At 38.8% G+C, this 23,223-nt stretch overlaps 1 protein-coding gene across 5 annotated transcripts in view; it reads right to left on the bottom strand.

Annotated features, from left to right (window-relative positions):
- Positions 1–23,223, bottom strand: part of LOC124795162 (cyclic GMP-AMP synthase-like receptor) — a 94,554-nt gene that overhangs the window by 55,901 nt on the left and 15,430 nt on the right. For 3 of the 5 annotated variants that reach the window (XR_007016656.1, XM_047259051.1, XM_047259050.1), the window contains exons 2-6: positions 21,753–21,871; positions 20,986–21,156; positions 14,937–15,001; positions 10,157–10,234; positions 9,923–10,079 (exon numbers count right to left, since the gene is read on the bottom strand). Coding sequence is in view for 4 of the 5 variants with exons in the window: in XM_047259051.1 (XP_047115007.1) it covers positions 9,923–10,079; positions 10,157–10,234; positions 14,937–15,001; positions 20,986–21,156; positions 21,753–21,871 (590 nt within the window). In the remaining variant the exon portion in view is untranslated. The remainder of the gene's footprint in view (positions 1–9,922; positions 10,080–10,156; positions 10,235–14,936; positions 15,002–20,985; positions 21,157–21,752; positions 21,872–23,223) is intronic. The other 2 variants (XM_047259052.1, XM_047259053.1) reach the window with 2 other exon arrangements.

Genomic DNA, 23,223 nt, shown 5'->3' with positions numbered 1-23,223 from the left:
TGGAATGACTCCTTACCCTCTCCCTTAAAACCCACTTCCTTTCGTCTTCCCCTCTCCTTCCCTCTTTCCTGATGAGGCAACAGTTTGTTGCGAAAGCTTGAATTTTGTGTGTATGTTTGTGTTTGTTTGTGTGTCTATCGACCTGCCAGCGCTTTTGTTCGGTAAGTCACCTCATCTTTGTTTTTATATATAATAGAAACAAAGAGTTACTTATTTTAACGTCTGTGTGCCAGCTATTTTAAGCGCAAGATTGCGTTTATCGCTTGCCACAACTTTTATTTTGCGTCAATTGTTTCCCTAGGTGAATAACTGATGAACAGTTTCAGTGTTAAAAAACCATGCATTATTGTAAAGTGGAAACTTTCTATTGTTGGGCCGAGCAGGAAGTTATTGTAACCGTAATTGTCAACGCACTCAGTAGCTACCAGTATTGAGACAATTTCTGTACAAGTTTGTCAAGTTTGTGTACTGTGTACTGTGTGGGGTGATTTCGGACAATGCCAAGAACGTATAAGAGCAGAAGAGGTGCTACAGTATGGAGTAATTATGACCCGGAACTTTTAGATAAAGCTGTTCGTGATATTCAGAGTGGTAAATTACCATACAGAAAAGCATGTGATTTGCAAGGTGTACCTAAATCAACCCTACAAAATAAATTGCAGGAAGAACATCCGAAAAAATGGGAGGACAGTCAGTGCTAAATAAAGAAGAAGAAGAAATGTTGAAGCAAGGTATCTTGAGGGCTGCACACTGGGGATTTCTCTTCACTAAATTGGATATTAGATATTTAGTTAAAGGCTACCTTGATAAATCTGGCCGAAAAGAGAAGAAATTTCATAATAATTTACCAGGAGAAGAATGGGTGCATTTATTCCTCAAACGACAGTCAGAAGATCTTTCCGTTTGTTTAAGCAAAAACATTAAACGAGCTCGTGCAGAAGTGAACAAAGAGACTGTTTATTTAAATTCTCGCAAAATAAAAACTTATCTGTAATATATAAAATTCATTATATCATTCCATATCACTTATTCATGGCAAAGGGCTGCCTTAAAATGTGTAAAATGTCACCAAAATCAAATAAAAAGCATGTAGAATTTTAAAAGAAGGCAGTAACTGTCCGAATTCGCCCTCTATATACAGTAGAACCCCTCAAATCCGCCACCTTCGGGACCGGGACCACGGTCGGAACGAAAAAAAGCTCGGATTATCCGAAAAATCTAATATTTATTGCAAAAAAATATAAAGACATCTCCAGTAATATAAAAAGATGTTTTTACACAGTGTTAAACAATATATTAACTGGAAAAGTCTACATATACTATAATATGTATTGGTTTTAAAAGGAAAAACGACAAATTACAATACTGTGCTGTACTTAATAACGTATAAACCATATACACTATAAACTAAAAAAATGTTTATAGTACTGTATATAAAAAGATTTTTTAAAAAAAGAAATAAACTACTGTATGTATAAACTAAGAAATGATTATACTGTATGCATTGTTTTTACAGTAAAAACGAAAACAAATTACTTGGAAAAAAAGTCAGTGACACATTTTTGTTTAGCAGATGTTATTCTAGATTTGAGTCCCTCCATTTTTATATCCACAAAACGTCCATTGGAGTTGAAGTTGGATTCTGCTCGATGTACTGAAGGGCGATGTCAAAGCGTTTTTTGCATTGTTGTGCGAAATCCGGGTGGGGGGTTCCTCTTCGCCGCCCGAGTCCTCATTCACAGCGGCAACGATCTGGTCGTCATTGAGCTCTTCAAAAGTGTCACAGTCTTTGTCACACTCGTTTATCCACTCTTCGACTTCATTGGCAGGGATGTTCAGCTCCAGAGTTTGCAGATCTTTAACGATTTCCAGTGCAGCGTTGTTTTGCTCATCTTCAGTATGCTCATTTTCAGTCATAACTTGTGGCCAAAGTTTTCGCCATGATTCCCACAGTGTGCCAGGTTTCAGTTCATCCCACGCTGCAGCGATTGTGTAGATAGCATCATTTATGTTCAGGGATTTCATTGCCTCAAATAATTTATGATCCCCTTCAGATTTTTCCAAGATTGAGCTGATACACTTTCTGCGATATCGCCTTTTTAACCATTCTATAACGCCCTGACCCATTGGTTGGATGAGTGAGGTCACATTAGGACGCAGAAAGAGAGCTTTTATGTCCCCTTTCACCAAATCTCCCTCAGATGGATGTGATGGTGCGTCATCCAACAGCAGTAGAGCACGAACAGGCAGATTTTTTTGGTTAAAGTCTTTTTCGACCGATGGCACAAACTCGTCGAAAAACCAGGATTTAAAAAGGTTGCAGTCCATCCAAGCAGATTTTTGATTGCGGAAATAAACTGGCAAGGAAGATAAGTTTATATTTTTGAATGCCCTTGGCTTCTAAGATTTGCCAATGACGAACAAAGGGAGCTTGTGGGTACCATCTGCGCTACTACAAGGAATGACTGTTATTCTAACTTTTATAAGTTTCCTTCCTACCACGGATTCATTTGAAGCTGCGAGCATTTTTGTTGGCAACATTTTAAAGTTCAGACCTGTCTCATCGATACACTTGGCCGGGTACAGTTCATTTTCTTCTACAATTTCTTGAAGCTTAACAGAAAACTCCTTAGCAGCTGTGGCATCGGCAGATAGTTTTTCACCGGAAATAGAAACAATTCAGACACCATGACGAGTTTTCCAACAATCAATCCAGCCTTCACTGGCAGCAAATTTACTTTCGGCTTCCAGTTTTTTGTTCACAACTATCGCTTTTTCATTGCGAATTGGCCCAGATATTGGAGTTCCTTTCCTCCTTTATTGACAAAACTGCATCCACAATGCGTTATCAAGCAGTTCAAATTTAGGCTTTTTTAGTGTTTTGGGATTCTTCAGAGTGTTTTCACCATCAATCGTAACTGTATAGGATTCACTGTCTTTCCAATTCTTCCTCCAATCCTTAATTGTCGTAACGCCTACATTCAGTTCCTTTGCAATTTTTTGGAGCAATTCTCCTTCGTCCAGTCTTTGTACCACTGCTAATTTTTCATTTAGTGAAAGAGTTACGTGTTTACATTTGAATCCAGACATGTCGAAAAACAGACAACTGTACACACAATGAATCTTCAGTAACAAGTACTGTAGAGAACATGGAATAAGGCAAACAACGACGTTTTTTAATCCCAATAAGGGATAAAACTGCACAATAATGTACAGTATAACAATATGCACAGCGATAGACACCGCAACACTGGCCCGACAGGTGTCCAGTCAGTGACAAGTTGGCACAGGCTCGCGAACCTGAGCATGGTCGGACTAACCGGAGTGACGGCCCATGCAAGGTCGTATTAGAGGGGTTCTACTGTACTGTAACTTCAGACAGAGATTTAAAAAACACATGTGTCCGAAATCACCCCAATCCAAGGGGTGACTTCGGACACTTTATTTAACTGCCTCAGATAAATATACCCACGCATACATTTTCTGGTTCTGGGATATTTTATTCGTTACATATACACCCTACCACTTCCATAACAATCAATTTAATCTAAGAATATATACGAAGGTTACAATCAAAATAACGACGAGACTGTCCAAAATCACCCCGTTTGACAGTACGCAAAGTAAGAGCAAACAACAACATCCACTTGGGTATTGCACACTTGCAATCTACGATTGGAAAGGGAACAGAAAGATTCTTGTCCTTACAAAGTTTACATTGATCAAACGGTCCATGATTATAATGGTATTAACATGGAATAGGAAAGAGAGCTATATATGAAGTACCCGATGGCTAGGAAAATGTTATATAAATTGATGGAAACGTAAAGTAATACTATACGAATACAATATTGATGTATGTAATGAACATGTACAAAATATTGTGTATTTGAGCTAATGGGAGGGATATGTAGTGCCTCGAGAATTTCGGGGTAAATTCTAGAGACCCTCGTATTTCCACCATCTCGAACACCCGTTATTTCAGAGATGAGTGTGGTAAAGCAGAACTGTGTTTATTGCACCACAATTATGTGAGTGGAGGACGGATGTGTACTGGACAGATGATCAGTGCAGGAAGGTAGTCGTCGAGCCCGCCTAAGAAGTTATACGTCCAGCACAAGGAGTAACCGAGATGGTGCGACATCATACATTATTGTGTGAACATTTGAATGCTGTTGAAAGAAGAGGAGAGACAATTATTCATTCATTCTCTTACTTTCATAAGTTCCGGACAATTGTCTTGTTAAACTTGGAGAGATTTGTAGACTGTATTTATGGAAAAATGAATGATAGTTTCTAACAGACCGGAAGGTTTAGAGGTTACGAAAAATGTTTTAGTTGTATGAAAACTGTTATGTGTGATGAAAATACAGTGAGATTGAGTTCAAAGTATTCTCGAGTGTACGGAGTTATTTTAACTGTATAAAAAATTCCTCCAAAGTAGCATCTTATCTTCGGAGAAGAAGTTGTGCAAGGACATCGCAGCTGGCTATCTCGAAAAGAAGATTGGCGAAGCTATTCCAAGTAAGTTCGATAGCCAAGGGGGAGTGTGAGTCTTGCACACCACTACCACACTGCCACCCTTAATTACCGGAAACCGCCAGAACCTCCAAAACCAAAACAATACTTACTCTACTCTGGTGTTTATACAGATTCCAACAATTACAAAGTTCATTATACATTGTTCAAACTGAAATTAATTGAATTTAAAATTAAGATTTTGATGTTTTTAGGAAACAAGTTATGGAATTTGGCTTTACGAAGCCTTACAATATTTCTGAAACAGTATTCCGAAACATTGAAGTTCTGACATAAAAGTTGACATATGTCAATAACAATATCTTAATTATTTCTTTTAATTACTTCACAAATACAATTGGACATTTGTCCCTAACATAAATCTTGTATCTTTACAGGGGGCTGTATCATAATTACTATCACTTTTCTATGTATAAATTCCACAGTGGTAAATTGGGCTTTTGTTTGCATTTTATTTGACATATTTTTAGTTAAATGCTGAAGTGTCAGGAGAAGTGGCTAAATATGCTACCACCTTACAGTGCTCTGTTGAAATTACATACACACCCTTGCCTGGATTGTACTGATTTTGCTCTTGACTGGTGTTTGGGTCTTGATTTGGTGCAGGGAGTTTCTCTGCTTTCATCCCAAGCTCATGTTCCAAATTTTTTGCCTAATAAATCTACTAGTTCTGATGTTGGCTGTGGTTTAAACAAGCTAACGTATACAATGTTTAAAAATTGGAGTATGATGGTCGATTATAATACTATACTGACTAATAAATTGTATGCTGCATTCATATAGTGCTGTCTTCAGTCTTGTAGTACACTATAGTTACTCATAAGAAACTAAAATGCACAAGAACTTAGGTGCAATAAACTCACAAAAAAGGACCTATGTAACAATTCACTTAATCCCAGAAACACAGTTAGCAAGCAATTATATGTCATTGTTAATGTTTTTCCATGGAAGGCTTCTGCTTAAGTATTCCTTGGAGCGACATATGGCACTGAAGTGTATTGGCTACATCTGTGCTGACGATACAGCATTGGTAGCAGTACCCACAATGCCGCATGACGCCTAACGAATACCTCCACAGAATTTACAAAATATAGGCAGAATCTTAATCTAGTACATACAGTATTACATAAATAAATCACTGATCTACAAAATCTGAAGCTTACTTAATGGTAACGCATGTCCACTCAATATGACTATATAGTATGTTCACTGATTCATAATCAATGCCAAAAAATACAGAAATTTCGAAGAAATATTCACAAGGATCTTCCAGATTAAAAAACTCTAATTCTCTGTATCATCTCAAGACCATCCAAAATTAAAAGAATTGTGCCTCCAAATGTCATAGAACCCATATATATAAATTTGGAAAGGTCTCATGGATTATACTATATTGAGATTATAAAAGCATACCACCACAGCAGTGTCACCACACATTCTGCAAACGAACTGTTGTACCAAATTTCCGGCTAATGTTTCCTCAATTAGTGAAGGTATCATACAGCGGAATGATTAAAGACTTAAGACTGATAACGTCTGTCAGTGTTTATAATTACTACTGTGCAAAGCTTGAGGAGAGCGGCATCACAGAGTCCTAACAATTAGAAGGAACCTAAGTGACAGGGCAAGTCTCCATGAAGTGTATAGTGGAGATGTGTTTTAAATATTTTGTAACAGCGTCAAACAGCCTGATGATGCTGAGGGAGAATTGGCATGCACGGAAGTACACTCCTGGAAATTGAAATAAGAACACCGTGAATTCATTGTCCCAGGAAGGGGAAACTTTATTGACACATTCCTGGGGTCAGATACATCACATGATCACACTGACAGAACCACAGGCTCATAGACACAGGCAACAGAGCATGCACAATGTCGGCACTAGTACAGTGTATATCCACCTTTCGCAGCAATGCAGGCTGCTATTCTCCCATGGAGACGATCGTAGAGATGCTGGATGTAGTCCTGTGGAACGGCTTGCCATGCCATTTCCACCTGGCACCTCAGTTGGACCAGCGTTCGTGCTGGACGTGCAGACCGCGTGAGACGATGCTTCATCCAGTCCCAAACATGCTCAATGGGGGACAGATCCGGAGATCTTGCTGGCCAGGGTAGTTGACTTACACCTTCTAGAGCACGTTGGGTGGCACAGGATACATGCGAACGTGCATTGTCCTGTTGGAACAGCAAGTTCCCTTGCCGGTCTAGGAATGGTAGAACGATGGGTTCGATGACTGTTTGGATGTACCGTGCACTATTCAGTGTCCCCTCGACGATCACCAGTGGTGTACGGCCAGTGTAGGAGATCGCTCCCCACACCATGATGCCGGGTGTTGGCCCTGTGTGCCTCGGTCGTATGCAGTCCTGATTGTGGCGCTCACCTGCACGGCGCCAAACACGCATACGACCATCATTGGCACCAAGGCAGAAGCGACTCTCATCGCTGAAGACGACACGTCTCCATTCGTCCCTCCATTCACGCCTGTCGCGACACCACGGGAGGCGGGCTGCACGATGTTGGGGCATGAGCGGAAGACGGCCTAACGGTGTGCGGGACCGTAGCCCAGCTTCATGGAGACGGTTGCGAATGGTCCTCGCCGATACCCCAGGAGCAACAGTGTCCCTAATTTGCTGGGAAGTGGTGGTGCGGTCCCCTACGGCACTGCGTAGGATCCTACGATCTTGGCGTGCATCCGTGCGTTGCTGCGGTTTGGTCCCAGGTCGACGGGCATATGCACCTTCCGCCGACCACTGGCGACAACATCGATGTACTGTGGAGACCTCACGCCCCACGTGTTGAGCAATTCGGCGGTACGTCCACCCGGCCTCCCGCATGCCCACTATACGCCCTCGCTCAAAGTCCGTCAACTGCACATACGGTTCACGTCCACGCTGTCGCGGCATGCTACCAGTGTTAAAGACTGCGATGGAGCTCCGTATGCCACGGCAAACTGGCTGACACTGACGGCGGCGGTGCACAAATGCTGCGCAGCTAGCGCCATTCGACGGCCAACACCGCGGTTCCTGGTGTGTCTGCTGTGCCGTGCGTGTGATCATTGCTTGTACAGCCCTCTCGCAATGTCCGGAGCAAGTATGGTGGGTCTGACACACCGGTGTCAATGTGTTCTTTTTTCCATTTCCAGGAGTGTATAATATGTGCGGTTCCCCTTTCCCACCTAAGGAGATGCCAGTATGGAGAATATATCAAACATCATAGTTCCTGTGTACTTGAAAAATACAATAATTTGTATTTTTGATGTAAGGCAACATCACCGTCATGGGACCAACTGCTGTATGCACTGATACCAAAACCAAGTCCTGCTGAAGGTACATCCATGCAACACACTGTGGCAATCAACATCAAAAGGCTAAACTCACTCATTTGATACCACTGCTGCTCTACCCCCAAAAATGTTTGTGATAAAGAGTGTAATGAAACAAATACTCAGTGCAAAATACGAGTATGACGGCCAAATTAAATGCAAAAGTGTAATGTAATGGGTTGAAAAGTATTAACTTTGTATATTTTCAAGCCTATTACATTCTTTTCTTACATTAATAGTACAGTACATTGACAACAACCTAAAAAATTAATATAATTTAATATTTCCATATATTATGCACAGAACTGGTAATGCAGTTTCACTTCATGCTATTTTTTCAATATAATAACAAGGTTAATTACAGTAAATAGTTTTCACATTTTTTGTCGAATTTCTGAATCTATATAACGTTTTGCTGTAATCAGACTGTTTTTCTAATATGTTCACAATGATGATATATTTTAATAGTAACAAGAATTAAGATTAGATTACTTTGCTAATGAGAGTATATTTTGGATACAAATTAACAACAACTGCATTTCAGCCTGTTAGGACTATAATAATTATCAGTTTTGATGTATTTCTGGCACATAAGGCAATGTGAACTATTTTTACTGTATATATTAATGCATAGCATAATCTCTTTGCAGTGAGGCATAATATGAGGAGTTAATGAATTTGATTTTATTTTTTTCCATGTATTCAAGTACCTTAAGTTCCTGCCAAATTTTCCTCCAGGAGCAATGCGGAATTGTAAAGTCTCACATACACAATAAACTCCTCTCCACATAGTGCCATATTTTGTGGACTATAAGACGCATTTGAAAAATTGCCTCTAAAATTCAGGTTTGTGTTATACTCAAAATTAATAGAAAAATGTGCAGTGTTTGATTTAAAATTCCAGCCAGTCTTAAAAATGGCAATATGTTCGATGCAGCAGGAAACCTATCTCTATCTAGCAACACTGGATTCAACTGGCAGCAGCAGTTTACAATTGCAGCCTCTTGACGTCTCGATAAATAAACCATTTAAAGCGTGTACGAAAGAGGAATGGAACAAATGGATGAAACCCAAAGTGAATTCACGCTGAAGGGAACTTTAAAATGATCTACAATCAAACAACTGCGCCAGTGGATAAAACAGTTGTAGTCTAAGAGCAAGAGAAGACATTATTGTTACGTCTTTCAGGAAGTGCAGCTTACGGAACACTCTTGACAGCAGTAAGGACCATCCTATATATGAGGAGGACAATGGTAATGATGAACAGGAGAAAGAGGAGGAGGAGGAGGAGGAAGAACAATAACAAAAAAATTCAGATGACGATTTTCAGGCATTTTAAAGGGTTCAGTTTTATCAACTAAGAATTTCTTTTCGTCTGGTTTGCATAGTAATAATAAAAATGGTAAAAATGTTATTTAAAAAAGTTGGTTAAAAATTAAGGCCATCTCATAGTCTGTAAAATACGGTATGTATAGACATAAGTTTATTAAAGTTTTAAATAATAATGAGGTAATTTGGCTGTTAAGCACTACAGCAGTGTCAACAGCTAACCAGTGATTAATGGTGCTGTGTGGTTTACTTATTTCCAGTATGGACTCAAGAACGGGAGGGAGGGAGGGGGTACAAGGTATAAATTGATGATACAAAAACGATGCCAAAAAAATAGAAAGCTGGAGCTGTTATAAGCAGGGCATCAGCCAGAGTGAAAGAGGCTCCTCGAAATCAAACACACGAAGTAACTGGAGAGAGATTCACATCCTGTTATTCTTGACCCCGGCACAAAGGGTGAAGTCTCCAAAGGACTATCATGGTAATGAATATAGTATTATTGCTACACTGTTGCATGCTGGCTTCCCTTATGAAAGTAGGCAGATCTAGTCTTGACAAGAAAAACGAACACAGAGCTTTAAAAATACCAACCCACATCCTACCACAGAACTAAATTTACTGCCCAAAATTTTGCTTCTTCACTAGGTAAAAATACTAATTTATACTGGATTTGTTTCATCTAACTTCTATATCTTAGTTATTAAAGTTCACAAATAGATTTTGAAACATACCATGTACTGCCTTCCTGGCTGCTTTTCATCGTATAACACCCATGAATCACCTTCTTGTGGGAAACAACCAAGAGCCTGGTGCAGCACACTTTCCATCCACGTGCGCAATGGACTCTGGGTCAGGTATCGTCGATAATCAAGTAATGACTCGAGAAGCCTTGAAATTAACATCAATGTGAAGTAGCTGGTAATACAAAAGTGTAAATTCACACAAATAATAAGTATTTTTCTTACATTTTGCCAAAATTGGGTTGGTTTGGTGGTTCTTTTGGTGGTTGTTTGGGAGGCTTCTTCTTTTGGCTTTTCTGTTTCCTAAGTAACAGAAACATATGAAGAAACTGGATAATATCAAACTTTACACATACAAGCAAAGTTTAAACTAAAATATGAAGAATTTAACAAACAATCCTGCTTTTGAATGTCACACTGGGGACAATCAGCTGGACAAAGCAAATGCAGGTCATTTTCTGAAATTGTCTTATCAAAAATATCTGGCATTAACAGATCTCAAAAACTATTTGTTCCCCTATCAATATTCAGTGCACATTTGCTTCCAACAGCAGCTTCAAATAATAAAACTATAATATGATAGGGAATATAACGACAAATTCAACAACAAGAGAAACATTCAATATTTCTACAAACATTTCTCCCAGGATCAACTTCCTCAATTACACAAGATGGCTGCAGGTATAATATCAAAGTTGCACTCCACCTACATCCAAACAATTGTTTTCAACAATGATGAACAATAACATAAATATGAGAAACTCATTTTCAGACCTTAAAATAATACTGCGCGCTATATCTACAATGCACACAAACAGGCTTAGAAAACATAAAAAGCAATAACAACGAGAGTGTGAGAGTTGATTACAAATCATTACACATGACGACTTCAACTGGCAGCATGGAACAGAAAGTGACTTTCATGTGAACAGCAACAGTGGAGTGGGGAAGGGAGAGGGACAGTACGAGTACTGGTGAGGGCCAAGAAGTGTGGAAGGACTACAGACTGCCAGTCATCGCGAGGTGTGAGGGGGAAGGAATTGCCACTCACCCCCCAGACACTAAGCATAGCAGACTCTAGTCATTGTGCTTTTCTCTCCCAGACCCTGCTATCCCTCCCCCTTTCCAACTTCCAACCCCACACCATATTGTTGCTATTCAGGATAATTGCATTCCGGTATGAGCCGCTGGTGGAAGCAGTTATGTGTGCATGAGGTGGGCTTGCTTTTTTTTGTGTGTGTGTGTGTGTGTGTGTGTGTGTGTGTGTGTGTGTGTGTGTGTTCTTTGCTGAATAAGGCTTTGGCCCGAAACTGTTAGGCTGCGTTCAAACTGCCGGCCGGGCCGGGCCGGGCCGGGCTGACGCGTACTGGCTCGGCTCGTGCCTAGCCAGCTCAGGCCGACGAGTAGTGCATTCACATTGCGCGACACGCCGAGCCGGGACAGCGAAATGGGGGAAAATCCACTTCTCCGATTTTCATGTTTTAAAAATTCTTAGCGGTATATAAGACTTCGCCACATCGTTTTATGAACTTATTTTTTCCTTAAAAGCGTTACTTACGTCGTGAAAAAAGAAAAAGTCTACTTTTCGTTTTGCGTGATTTCTTAGTTTCGTAACGCTTCCCAACCGATTTTGAAGAAAGTATGCGGCTAAAGAATCTGATTTTTGTACACGTGGTAGTGCAACATCTTAGCTTCGTATTGATTCATTTATCTTTCCATATTTCTTAACAGTCATTGTGAAATGATGCTATTTGTCAACGTTGTGCACTTGATTTACAAATCTTGTAGTGAAAAAGTTATGTAGCGGGTAGCTTACTGTTAGATCAGTTTTAGACCATACATTGTTGGGAATGAAATGTAGCTAAAAGTACCAAAAAGTTTTTGAAATGATAATGATACTGATATCTGTGTCTGGTCTCAAGTAATGCGAGCTATTCAGTGGCGTCAATGCCGCGTCCGCAAGCCACGGAGTTCGCGCGGTTACAGCTCGGTTTAGTGTAGTCATATAATGCAGGACAGAAAAAAACTAATTACTAGTGGTAAGCGCAGACCTAGTGCCGGTCCCTCTTATTTTTTTAATGGTATCATTCTCTAGATAAATCCAAATGTATAAGAATTTTTCCCTCGGCTACTGGACAATCATCTGCTATGCTTTTATAATTGGCCACACGTTGCATCACAAAAGACAAACAATTATTTGTCATCAACATCCTACAATTAGTATGATGTACATTTCGTATTTCGAACTAAAAGATAACTGAAGCGCAATCCTGTAGTCTCGTTGTCTACTTTGACAGAAAAAATACTGGAGAGTTAATGAAACTACTGTAGATCGGCACAGATGTGCGTTTCATTGTTCTTCATTGTTTTTTTCTTCTTCCTTGGCGGGCTGCGCTGCACTGTCAAAGTAATCCCCACTCTTTGGCTAAATGGCTGGCGGGAGGCCAAATAAATAAATTTAAAAAGATTTCCACCCTTCGACAGCTGACAAGCAAGTCAGTAGAAAACGCAGCTGCAGTCAACAGTTGCTCGCCTTTAGCTGGTCTGTGCTGTCGTGTAGAACAATGTCTTCACTCTTTTATTGGTATTGTTTTGACTCTGCAGTAACTCGTCGAGTTTTGAAGTACAGAAGAACTAGGAGGTTATGGATTCATCCCATGAATAGCGACAGACATTTAGGAGAGTTTTTTTCTTTATATGAAGAACTTAAAAACTATCCTTAAAAAATTTTATTCAAATTACAGAACGAATCATGATACATTTCAGTATGTGGTGCAGAACATTAAAGACAAAATTTCTAAACAGAACACAAATTTTCGAGAAGTATAACAGCAGAAGAAAAATTGTGTATAACGATAAGGTAAGATTCGTTAGTACACACTTTTTGGCTCGCAGTAGAACTTTGTACAGCATTCACTACCTCCAGTTAATTGTAGTCATGCTTTTGTATTTTAAATTTCACAAACGCTTACCCTTACCTCTGAGGGGGAAGAGAGTTTATGGGACTCCTGAGAATCATTAGGAAGTAATTAGCTTCATCATTTTGGGTAATGTCTTAATGTGCCTTCAACGAAGAATCGCAGAAATACTCCTTCAGAATTTTGTAACTTTTTTCTTCTTTTTTCTTCATGATGCAGCGCTTGGCAGTGGTGATGGTTCATCATGTGGAGCCACTGATGACCTCACAGAATTCTTTTCATTACCTTGTAAGATAGACAGATTGATAGGCGAAGAGTTTTGAGATAATGCCCTTTGACTCAGTGGTTCTATTTCCACTGATAAGGAACTGCCACAGCATGACATTACAATGCATTATCATCTGGCAGGGACACATTTCCGTCCCTCAGTGACACTCATATCTGTCTCCGTTTACAAGTAAATGCGAACTATTCAGTGGCGGCAATGCCGCGATCACTGGCAAGCTATTGTTGTAAATGCATGTAAATACGGTAGATTAAATAAATGAAATAAAAGTAATTTCGCATGTATCATTATAATAAACGTAATTTTTCCTGACTGATTGTGAAATGTGAGGCAACATCTTAAAATAAAAGACGTGTGCAGTCACACTTGTGATGAAAGCAGAAGGGAGACGTGTGACGTTTGTACTGCAGAAGCTGTAGTGCTGCGCCACAGGCTCGCGCCTGCGGTCGGCTCGCGCCGGCAATATTAAACACTCGGAATGTCGTCGGCTCGGCTCCGGGAGGCTCACGCCGTGTCGGCGCGGCCCGGCCGCCAGTGTGAACACCGCAATTCAAAACCATGTGTTTGATATCGAAGCGGGCGGCGGCCCGGCCAGGCTCAGCTCGGCCCGGCCAGCAGTGTAAACGCAGCCTTAATGTTTAACATATTTTCATTGTGCTTATCTGACACTCAAAGGGTCATCTTTATGTCATCTGTCTATCCCTAATATTGTTCAGTTTTTTGTTTAATTTTTGGCAGTGTAACCTCATTTACAGTGACTTACACATTTGTTGTTGCAGAAGTAATTAGCCAGAGAAATATCCAGTGTCCTCTCTCTAGTCTCTCACTTGTGAGCAATTCTTCATTAGTCTTGTAGTGACACTGACACTCATGGGACTTTATTTTTGTACCATAATAAGTACCTTGGCATGATAAGGTCCAGGATATGTGGCAGCCATTTGAACAGTTGTATGTTGCTGAACCACATTCACTAAAAAGGTCACGAAATAGTTCATCTGGTGACTTCTATCCTGCTGTAACCACATGATCCACAGTTCCTTTGTATCCAACCCAATATTAACCATATTTGCAACATGACCAATTATGAATTTCCATTGATGAACTCTTTAAAATAAATAGTTTGAACATGTATTGTGATGACATCAAGGCCCACATCGTGAGGTGCATTTCTTTCCAAATCTTGCACATAATGGAAATTTTCCTCACACTAGAAAACCATATTCCCTTTTGTAATCTGTAATATATGGTGCATTGGGCAGAAAACTAACACCCTTGAGCAACACGTGGCATTTGGAAATTGTGCCAACAAAGCACAGAAGGCTGGAAGTTGCTACTCTGTATCACTGTCAGATAATTCATTCACAAACACTGGTCTAAATCCTATCATTTTTTAAATGTAGTCATGTGTCGTTGGCTGTAGTACTTTAATTTCACCTGTTCCTTTGCGCATGAATTTAAATGGAGACTGCTAGTGGCACATATTGCCTTTCAGGTTTTCTTTCTGTCACACATTGCCTCTCTCGTTTTCTTACATCCATGGCATGGCCTGTCTTTTACACTGCCCAAAATTAAAACATGTTTCTCCCAATCAATGACTTCAAAACAGGGATCCTAATAAAAAAAACCATTTATTTGCACAATAGTACAGGGTCAGGAGGGGCAGGGTCGGGTGGGCGCTTCTCAGATACACTGTATACATAATGCTTTTTGAACTTTATACTAAATTTATTAACACTTTGCAAGTAACTACAATTTTGAATGCTTTGTTTCAATAATACAGGTAATTCATTTTTCAGCTCACCTGAAATTAGGTTGTCGTGTACCCACTTTAACTTTAACAAATGCAGGACTTTCACATGGCTCAACCTACATAGAAAAAGAACAATGCTGTAATAACTATTTATATTGTAACCATCTAATATAAAAATTTGGAAACTATCTTACACCAAAAGCCCAGAAACAGAAGTTTGCTTTAAATAGTTAAAAATAATTTTGTATGATTTTCTAATAAGTTCACTTAGCATGCACACATTATTTCACTGCCATACAAGATTACATATTTTAACAAATGTAGGATGAATATATTGGTTCATCAATGCACATTAACAAACAAATAGTTGAGTTATGAAAGGCACTTAGTGTGTTTGTAATAGCTATAGTTGTGTGCATGTACATTTGCATTTAGTAAAAAGAAACACTAAGAAGCCTCTCATAGTTCGACTACGTTGTAATAAGAGTCTTTTGAAAAACAAAGTATTTAATTATGAGGAGGCTAAATTTCTGGATAGTACTTACCTTCACTAGAAGCACAATCCTACTACTGTCAATAGGCACATAAAAGAAAAAGTAAAACTTATCCTAGATTTCAGAACTATTAGTTCTCTCATCAAGGGTAGGTTCAGGAAGTTTGTAAAGTAAGGGCAGGCCACTCAGACCTCACAAGGACAAGCACCTGCCTGCAGTGAGCATGAGGACTTTCTGATGCCTTCTCCTTATTCTCACAACATGCACTGCTCTCACCGTGGGATCTGAGTGACTTGCCCCTCCTTTTCAACATTCTCCATCATACATGCGCGAGCCCCCCCCCCCCCCACACACACACACAAGGGGGGGGGGGGGACATAGAGGAACAGTAGCTTCAAAATTACCTCAACCAATTAGGGCAGAAAGACAAAGTGGGAAATTCCTGTCAAATCTTCAGCTCAACAACAGAATATCATTAACATCCTAAGGTTGCATTCACAATGGCAGAGCTCCTACTATTACAAAAATGCTCAATGCATTGAAATAACCTATACCCATCTCAGAAAGAACATGGTGTTTACCTCACACTCTCAACATAACATACAACACCTTTCTCACTTGAACAGATTGGTTTTTGAGGTTATAACTGAAACCTTAAATTTCCAACAAAAATTTTGTCTACTTGTGGTTTCACATAAAATTGTGATTTCAGTCCACAGATTCAGAGCTATATCCCGATTATGGCATTTTTCACTCTCAGGGTACCACAAATCACTCCTTTCTTGGACTAATGTTATCCATTTCTCACAGTTCATATTTCATGTGCGAGAATGTCGACTGATTCAGATCAGTTTGTTTTCTTTGGTTGAATGTCACCAATTGTTATATGAAGTCTGTATATTTGGTGATGAGATCAGCTGTGTTGTGACCATGAACACAATGGCACACTGATTTTAAAAGCTCTGCTACCTTTGGCTGATGTCAGCCATTGACAGAATCCACCAATGTCAGTGGCACTGTGACCACAGCCTTAACAGAAAAACATACCTGAGAAATGATTTGATTTTTGTGAAAGAGCTTGTAATTTATTTGTTACTGAACTGTGATTGAGATGCCATGTTAGATATCTATGTTGTGCCAGACCTAGATTTTAGAAAATTTTAATTTTTAACGTAAATTATTCTAGATAAGTTTTCTGAACACTGTGTATTTAAAATATACACATTTGTTTGCTTTCTCGAGGCTGAACATATGGAGGCCACTGTAAAGGACATTGTCTAATAAAAACCACTTTAAAATCATTGAAACAGAAAAAAACATTAACCATATTCAATTAACATTTGACAATTAGAGTAAAAGATAGTGTGTTATATTTGAATTGCCACACACAAAAGTTCATAATTTCAAAAAAAATACACAAAAGTTCAATATTTCAAAAAAATAATCACATCCACATTTAATCTGCTGTAGTGTTTTCCTGTTTTCTTCAGATGATTAGAAATAAGCCAAGTCACTACTTTTCATTTAATGCTTTAAGCACATGAGTTTTCGTTACTTCACATAATACAAAAATCACAGACTAAACCATTACCAACGGAGATTCTCCACACATACTGTCTCATTTGTATGACTGCTGTGGCTGCATCTGTCTGCAATGCTGTTGCATTAACTGTAAACTACCGTATTTATCCAATTATAAGAAGAGATTTTTTTCCCCCAAACTCATTTAAAAAATATTGGGTCATTTTACATTCATAGATTAAACTACTGATGCAGAGATCACCATTTTTACATTGTATATCTGATTTGCTAAGAGTTCTAGATACCGAACTACCACTTCCTGCCAGTTTAGCACAACAAACCATACCGAAAATGACACATTTTGAAGAGATCTTAATTGCTGTGTATCATTTACACGGCATACTTTTGTAATATATAAGTACAAGAACAGAGATCTTGAAGCATAGCATATGTTAGCTTCATAAGCAATGACAAAGAAGGTGGCTCTCTCATTTGTTTCTGTAATGGAATCACAGAACAGGACTTGTCAGCCAATCATATCATACAACACTGCGCATCAGCACCAATAAATTAAAGATGGTTAAAACTTTGGACACCAAGCAATAGCAAACCTCGAGCCGCAACCCTTCGTGAAAAAGACTGCACCCGGGTATAGGTCAGACCACAATTTTCTCGACATGCGAACCACCTACCCTCAAAAAACTGGACTCATTTCCAATGTGAACAATGCATGAACATCCCGTAATCTACCATTGACTGTTGCTGCCTTCTGTAGTCAGCTCTAGGATTATTTCGAAACAAACATTAGTGAAAGTAATAGTGCTGCCATCAATGACTGAGCCAATATGACTGCACTTACATAATTCTGTGCATTTACTTGTCATGTTTTGCAGTTTGCTGTAATTCTGCTACAAATGTGTCATGTTTGTTGAGTGAGTACGAAATTTTGGAAGCTGAAGAGGAAGAAATTGCTAAATGACTCACCTCGCACTTTTTTCTTGGAAGAATAATTATACTTTCTGTCATCATTATTTCAAAATTTGTAATCTATCAATGAACTAAGTTAAATATGAAAATTAATATTTAAGCTTGGCCCTTTTTAGCATGTATTACTCTTGAAGATACATCAATTAGATATGTGCCAGTAATGCTTTAAACAGTGGCATACATGGCCGGTTTCCTAGGCCCAAAACTCTTCCAAGTGGACAGCTTCCACAGCGTTAAAGTGTCATATAGAAGGTATTTTAGAGCTCTCTTTTGAAAACAAACACATTTAGTTTTATTGAAAGACATCATCATCATTGGTCTATAATGAAAGATATTTACAATGTGGCTTGCTTTCTAGATTGAAGAACAGTTCGTTACAAAAGACGATTTTACTTATTTTATGTCCAACTTTCATTCACATCAGGAAACGCCATCTGCTTGCACGTTTTTGAGGTGTTCCTTTTTTTTGGCACTGTTGATTCCATCCTAATCCCACATTGCTCTGCATAACTTTGCATTTATTGATGTAGGACACAACACAGCGCAGCACCACAAAACAAGGTGTATTAGGCTTAAATCAACAGTGCCCTTGTAACTCAAAAATGAGCAAACAAATGACATTTCCTGATGTAAGCAAAAATTGGACGTAATAAAAATATATATATATATCAACATCTTTCGTAATGTACAGTTTTTTGATCCAGAAAGTAAGCCAAATTGTAAATATCTTTAATTACAAGCCACTGACAATGTTTTATTTCAATAAAACGAAATGTGTTTGGGACAAAATAGGCATTTTCTTGTAGTTGTAAACATTTACATAGTAACTACGGATAATATGGCCACACAAATGAAGAATATATAAACAGTATTGTAAAAAAGCAAAGTTATGCCTTCACACATTGTGGTTAGGCGAGAACCCAATAGTACAGCTCATGAGCAGCAATGAGATTTATGTCCTTGCTTGTTAAAAATATTTGTCTGCTTATTCCCGAATATGTCGCAATTTGCATCACTTCTGTGTGGGACCCTTAAAGCTGCCACTGCTCTACAGCACTTGATTTTCCACGTTGGCTACAGTGTTAATCAGAAATTGTACAATTTCTGCCGATTTCCCTGTCGGGAGCCCTGATAATACCATACTGTTGTCATTAGGAATGCTTCTATTGTCAGTGACATCAGGACTGTAAATTGCAGCAATAAAAAATGGATCCAAATTACAGCGTGACTCAGTGGACAAACATGGACCCATGAGTTCACAGTTCCCAATTGGTTAAGGAAGACATTAAGTTAATGGTGATCCACAAAGCATAAGCAACAAACACCTGAGCAACAGGTACAAAATTTGGCGTCACAGAATTGAATGTTCATAGGTGGTGTCAGATAAAGAGTAAGTTTGAGAACACTAGTTCTACATGCTAAACTTTCAGTGGACCAAAGCAGGAAAGGTTTCATTATTTGCAGCAGCATATTGTTTAATACACACACAAGAGAGATGCAATGAAGAATTTTCCAACTGCTTGCATCTCGGGATTCAAAGCAAGTACTGGTTGCTGCGTGAAGATGATGAAAAGAGGGTGGGGCTTACATTATAACACAGGACTATGCTATCTCAGCGACTTCTCACGGCACATGACAAAAAACTAGTTGTTTATCAGTATCACGTAATCAATCTTAGGCAACAGCATGATAATTTGCTAGGTCATATGAGCAGTGCCGATCAGACATCCGTTTTATTTTTATATGGCATCAAATGTTACTGTTTATGTGAAGTGGGTTAAAATGTTCCTATGAAGACCTCTCAACGAAAAGGCTGGAATAACAATAATCCTGGGTGCACTAGCAGATGGAAGGAAGCTGTCCCCAATACATGATTCGTTGTAAGAAAATAATGCCAAAATAAAAATTGCCAGCAAGGCTTATCTTTAGATGCCAAGAAAAGGGATGGATGACAAGGTTGTTTGGAATAGAATACCAGGCTTTTGTGTAACACAAGCAAAATGTTGGTGCTAGATTCTTTCAGAGGCCACCTCATCCAGAAAGTTAAGGATCTGATAGCAAAGTACAATACACATCTTGTAACAATTTCTGATGGTATGATCTCACAACTTCAGTAAATGATGTTGTTGGGAATAGGCCTTTTAAGGTTCACCTGTGACAGCTTTACAGGGAGTGGCTTCTTCAAGGAGACCATGACCTCACACCAGGTGGGAAGTTGAAAAAACCCTAAATCTCCACACTTTGCCAGTGGATCATTACTGCCTGCAGCAGAATTTTAAGCGAATCTATTATGAAAGGATTCAAAAAGTGCTGTAAGTCCAACACTACGGATGGCTCAGAAGATGACGTACGTTGGGAGGAGTGTCAGGTAGGAAGAAATACCAGCAAGCTTACAAATGAAGATAGTGATATCTGTGATGATGATGATGATGATGATGATGATGATAATGATAATGGTGGTGATGACACTGATTAAAAATTGGAGGTTATTTTCGTCAAAGTTGGGACTGCCCCATTCCAGATATGAACTGCGACAGGAAACTAGGGTTAGTGAGTCGAGCTCTCTCTAATTGCTATGTGCTAAAAGCTGGACTGCTACATTCTGGACACCAACAGACCATACCAAAATGTATGTTGAAGCATACAACAGAAACTACAATCAACCAAAATCTTGCAATGTGTTGTAACTGCTGGGCTACAGTGGTTTATATTATAGTTTCATGAGTCCATCATTCCTGCAATTAGTCCAATATTCAATAGGTTCCCTGCATGCAAGAAAAATAATGTGGCAGGAAAAGTGTATCATTTCAAATTAACCCACTGTAAATTGCCCTCAAGTCATGGAAAATGTTAAAGAATACAAACAATGCACATATGAACAATTTAAACATACAGTACTCAGAAATTATTAAGAACACACCTGAAGAAATGTAGAAATGTAGATGTAGGTGTAGAAGAAACTGGCAATGCCACACAGTAATTAATGAAATCATTGCCAGAAGTTTTTAATGACTATTGTAACACATAAATAAAACAAATGCAATTGAAAAGGCATATGAAGATACTTAAGACACAAACTTTCAACAATTAATACAAACCTGAATCTGATTACGAATGAAGGGCAGCTTTATTACAATGTCAACATCAAATTCTGTTGGTTTCCCAACTTTAAGCCCATCCCAGTAACTACCAGCAAAAAATATTCTCTGGTAACACTCATTAAACTTCTTGTCCTTTTCTTTCATTTTCTGAATGATACAATCCAAAACCTGGGGAAAAAAAAAATATCTGTGTTCACTGGAACAAGCACGATTCATATACTAAGCAAAACTGCCTGCAATGAACAAGAGGACTAGATGCTGCTCACTCTGCTCTGCTTCAGTGTGGCACACTTTTATCATTCCTTACAACACAAAAACTGAACTGTTTAGATGTGCCTTCCCCACACATGTTTAAAAGGGCCTTTCCCTCCCTTAATCAGTGATATTTGGAATTTTGTCTCCTGAAGATAACTAATAGAGCAATCACTGATCTCCATGTAATTTTAACATTATGTAGTATGTAATGCTATGTTACAATTAGCTCTTGTTCTATAATCTTCTGCAAATAAATATCAAAGACATTCATAAATGTGATTCTCTTATATAATCGGAACACTGTACTTTATCATAGACATTCTATAATGACAGATTTCTTGCTTTACTTTTTCCTTAATACAATCTTTACATTTAAAATGGTAACAACTTCCAATACATATTATACGCAAAATTTGAGAGATTAATTTGAAGTTGTGAACAAAACACAAAAATGCAACTTTTTACTGAATAGCTTACTTGCATTTCTCAGGACTTTTAAAGCACCTTACCGTTCTGAACTCAGCTCCATACTTTTTCATATCGTCATCACTTAATGAAACATAACGTTTATTTATACGTTCCAACAGTGCATTAGCACGTCCAAGTGAACTTCGGGACGGCATGAGATCTGGAAAACAAGAAATTAATGTAAGATTTTTTTAAATATTAGTAGTGTAGTTACTTAGAAACCACATCATTTCAAACTGGTGTGCACCTTAATTCTACCTCCATTTCTTGTTTTAAACAGACTTCTCAAACTAAGCAACTGCACATATATCATTTCCGTCTAATAAACAACAATGAAATAAATATTATTTTACTTTGTTCTACCCTTAGTGTGTTCCAAATTATGAATATATATCAATCTTTCTCTCTCTCTCTCTCTCTGTTGTAATGGAAAAGCATCTGGACAGAGAGAAAACTACTTGTCAAAACAGCTCAAACAATCGAAAATTCAGGAGGAAATGTAATAATATTACGAGAAGGAAAGCTGCTACTCACCATATACCTGAGCTGCTGAGTTGCAGATAGGCACAACAAAAAGACTCACAATTATAGCTTTTGGCCATTAAGGCCTTCGTCAACAAAACACACACACACACACACACACACACACACACACACACACACACACACACACACACACACACACACACATCACACATTGAGGTGTGTGTGTGTGAGTTGAGTTTGCACGCGCGTGCGCGTGTGTGTATATGTGTCTTATTGATGAAGGCCTTAATGGCCAATAGCTATAATTGTGAGAGTCTTTTTATTGTGCCTATCCAACTCAGCATCTCCGCCACATTGTGAGTAGCAACTTTCCTCCTCATAATATTGTTGTAACGGCTGCTGCACAGGAAGGCACTCCGAACAACATACACCAAAAACACATTTAAAACATAAACCTACAAACCCTGCCACAGTGATCCCCCACAATGACCCCCAACCCCCACATTCTACACACTTTCCAAAACCCATAAACCCAACAACCCTGGACACCCCAATGTAGCTGGTTACTTGCACTACCATCAAAAGACTCTCTGCTCTTTTAGACCAACATCTCCAATCTGGCATCTCATATTAAAGATACAAACCACTTCTTTCACTGACTCAACCATACCCACTACATTATCACCCAGATCCATAATCGTCGCTGCTAACATTATCTCCCTATTCATCAACATTCCCTATGCCCATGACCTTGTCGCTACTGATGACTGCCTCTCTCAATGTCTTTCCAGCTCCAAACTCACAGCCTCATACTTGGGACATCTAATCTTACACATGACTACTATGAAGCAGGTTGGATCCCACCAACCTACTTTGAGTACACCCCTATATCAAATATTAAGGTCCATATAAAATTTTTCCTCACTTTTTTCCCCAGCACATTATGTAAATTGTCAAAATTGTAGAAACAAATTCCCACCCATAAAACTTTACTGTTCAGCTATTCAGTTTGTTGTTCTGATCACA

Source organism: Schistocerca piceifrons, chromosome 4, assembly GCF_021461385.2.
Source record: "Schistocerca piceifrons isolate TAMUIC-IGC-003096 chromosome 4, iqSchPice1.1, whole genome shotgun sequence".
Classification (NCBI taxonomy): Eukaryota; Metazoa; Arthropoda; class Insecta; order Orthoptera; family Acrididae; genus Schistocerca; species Schistocerca piceifrons.
Note: the sequence above shows the minus strand (reverse complement) of the source record. Positions and strands in the feature narration are given on the sequence as shown.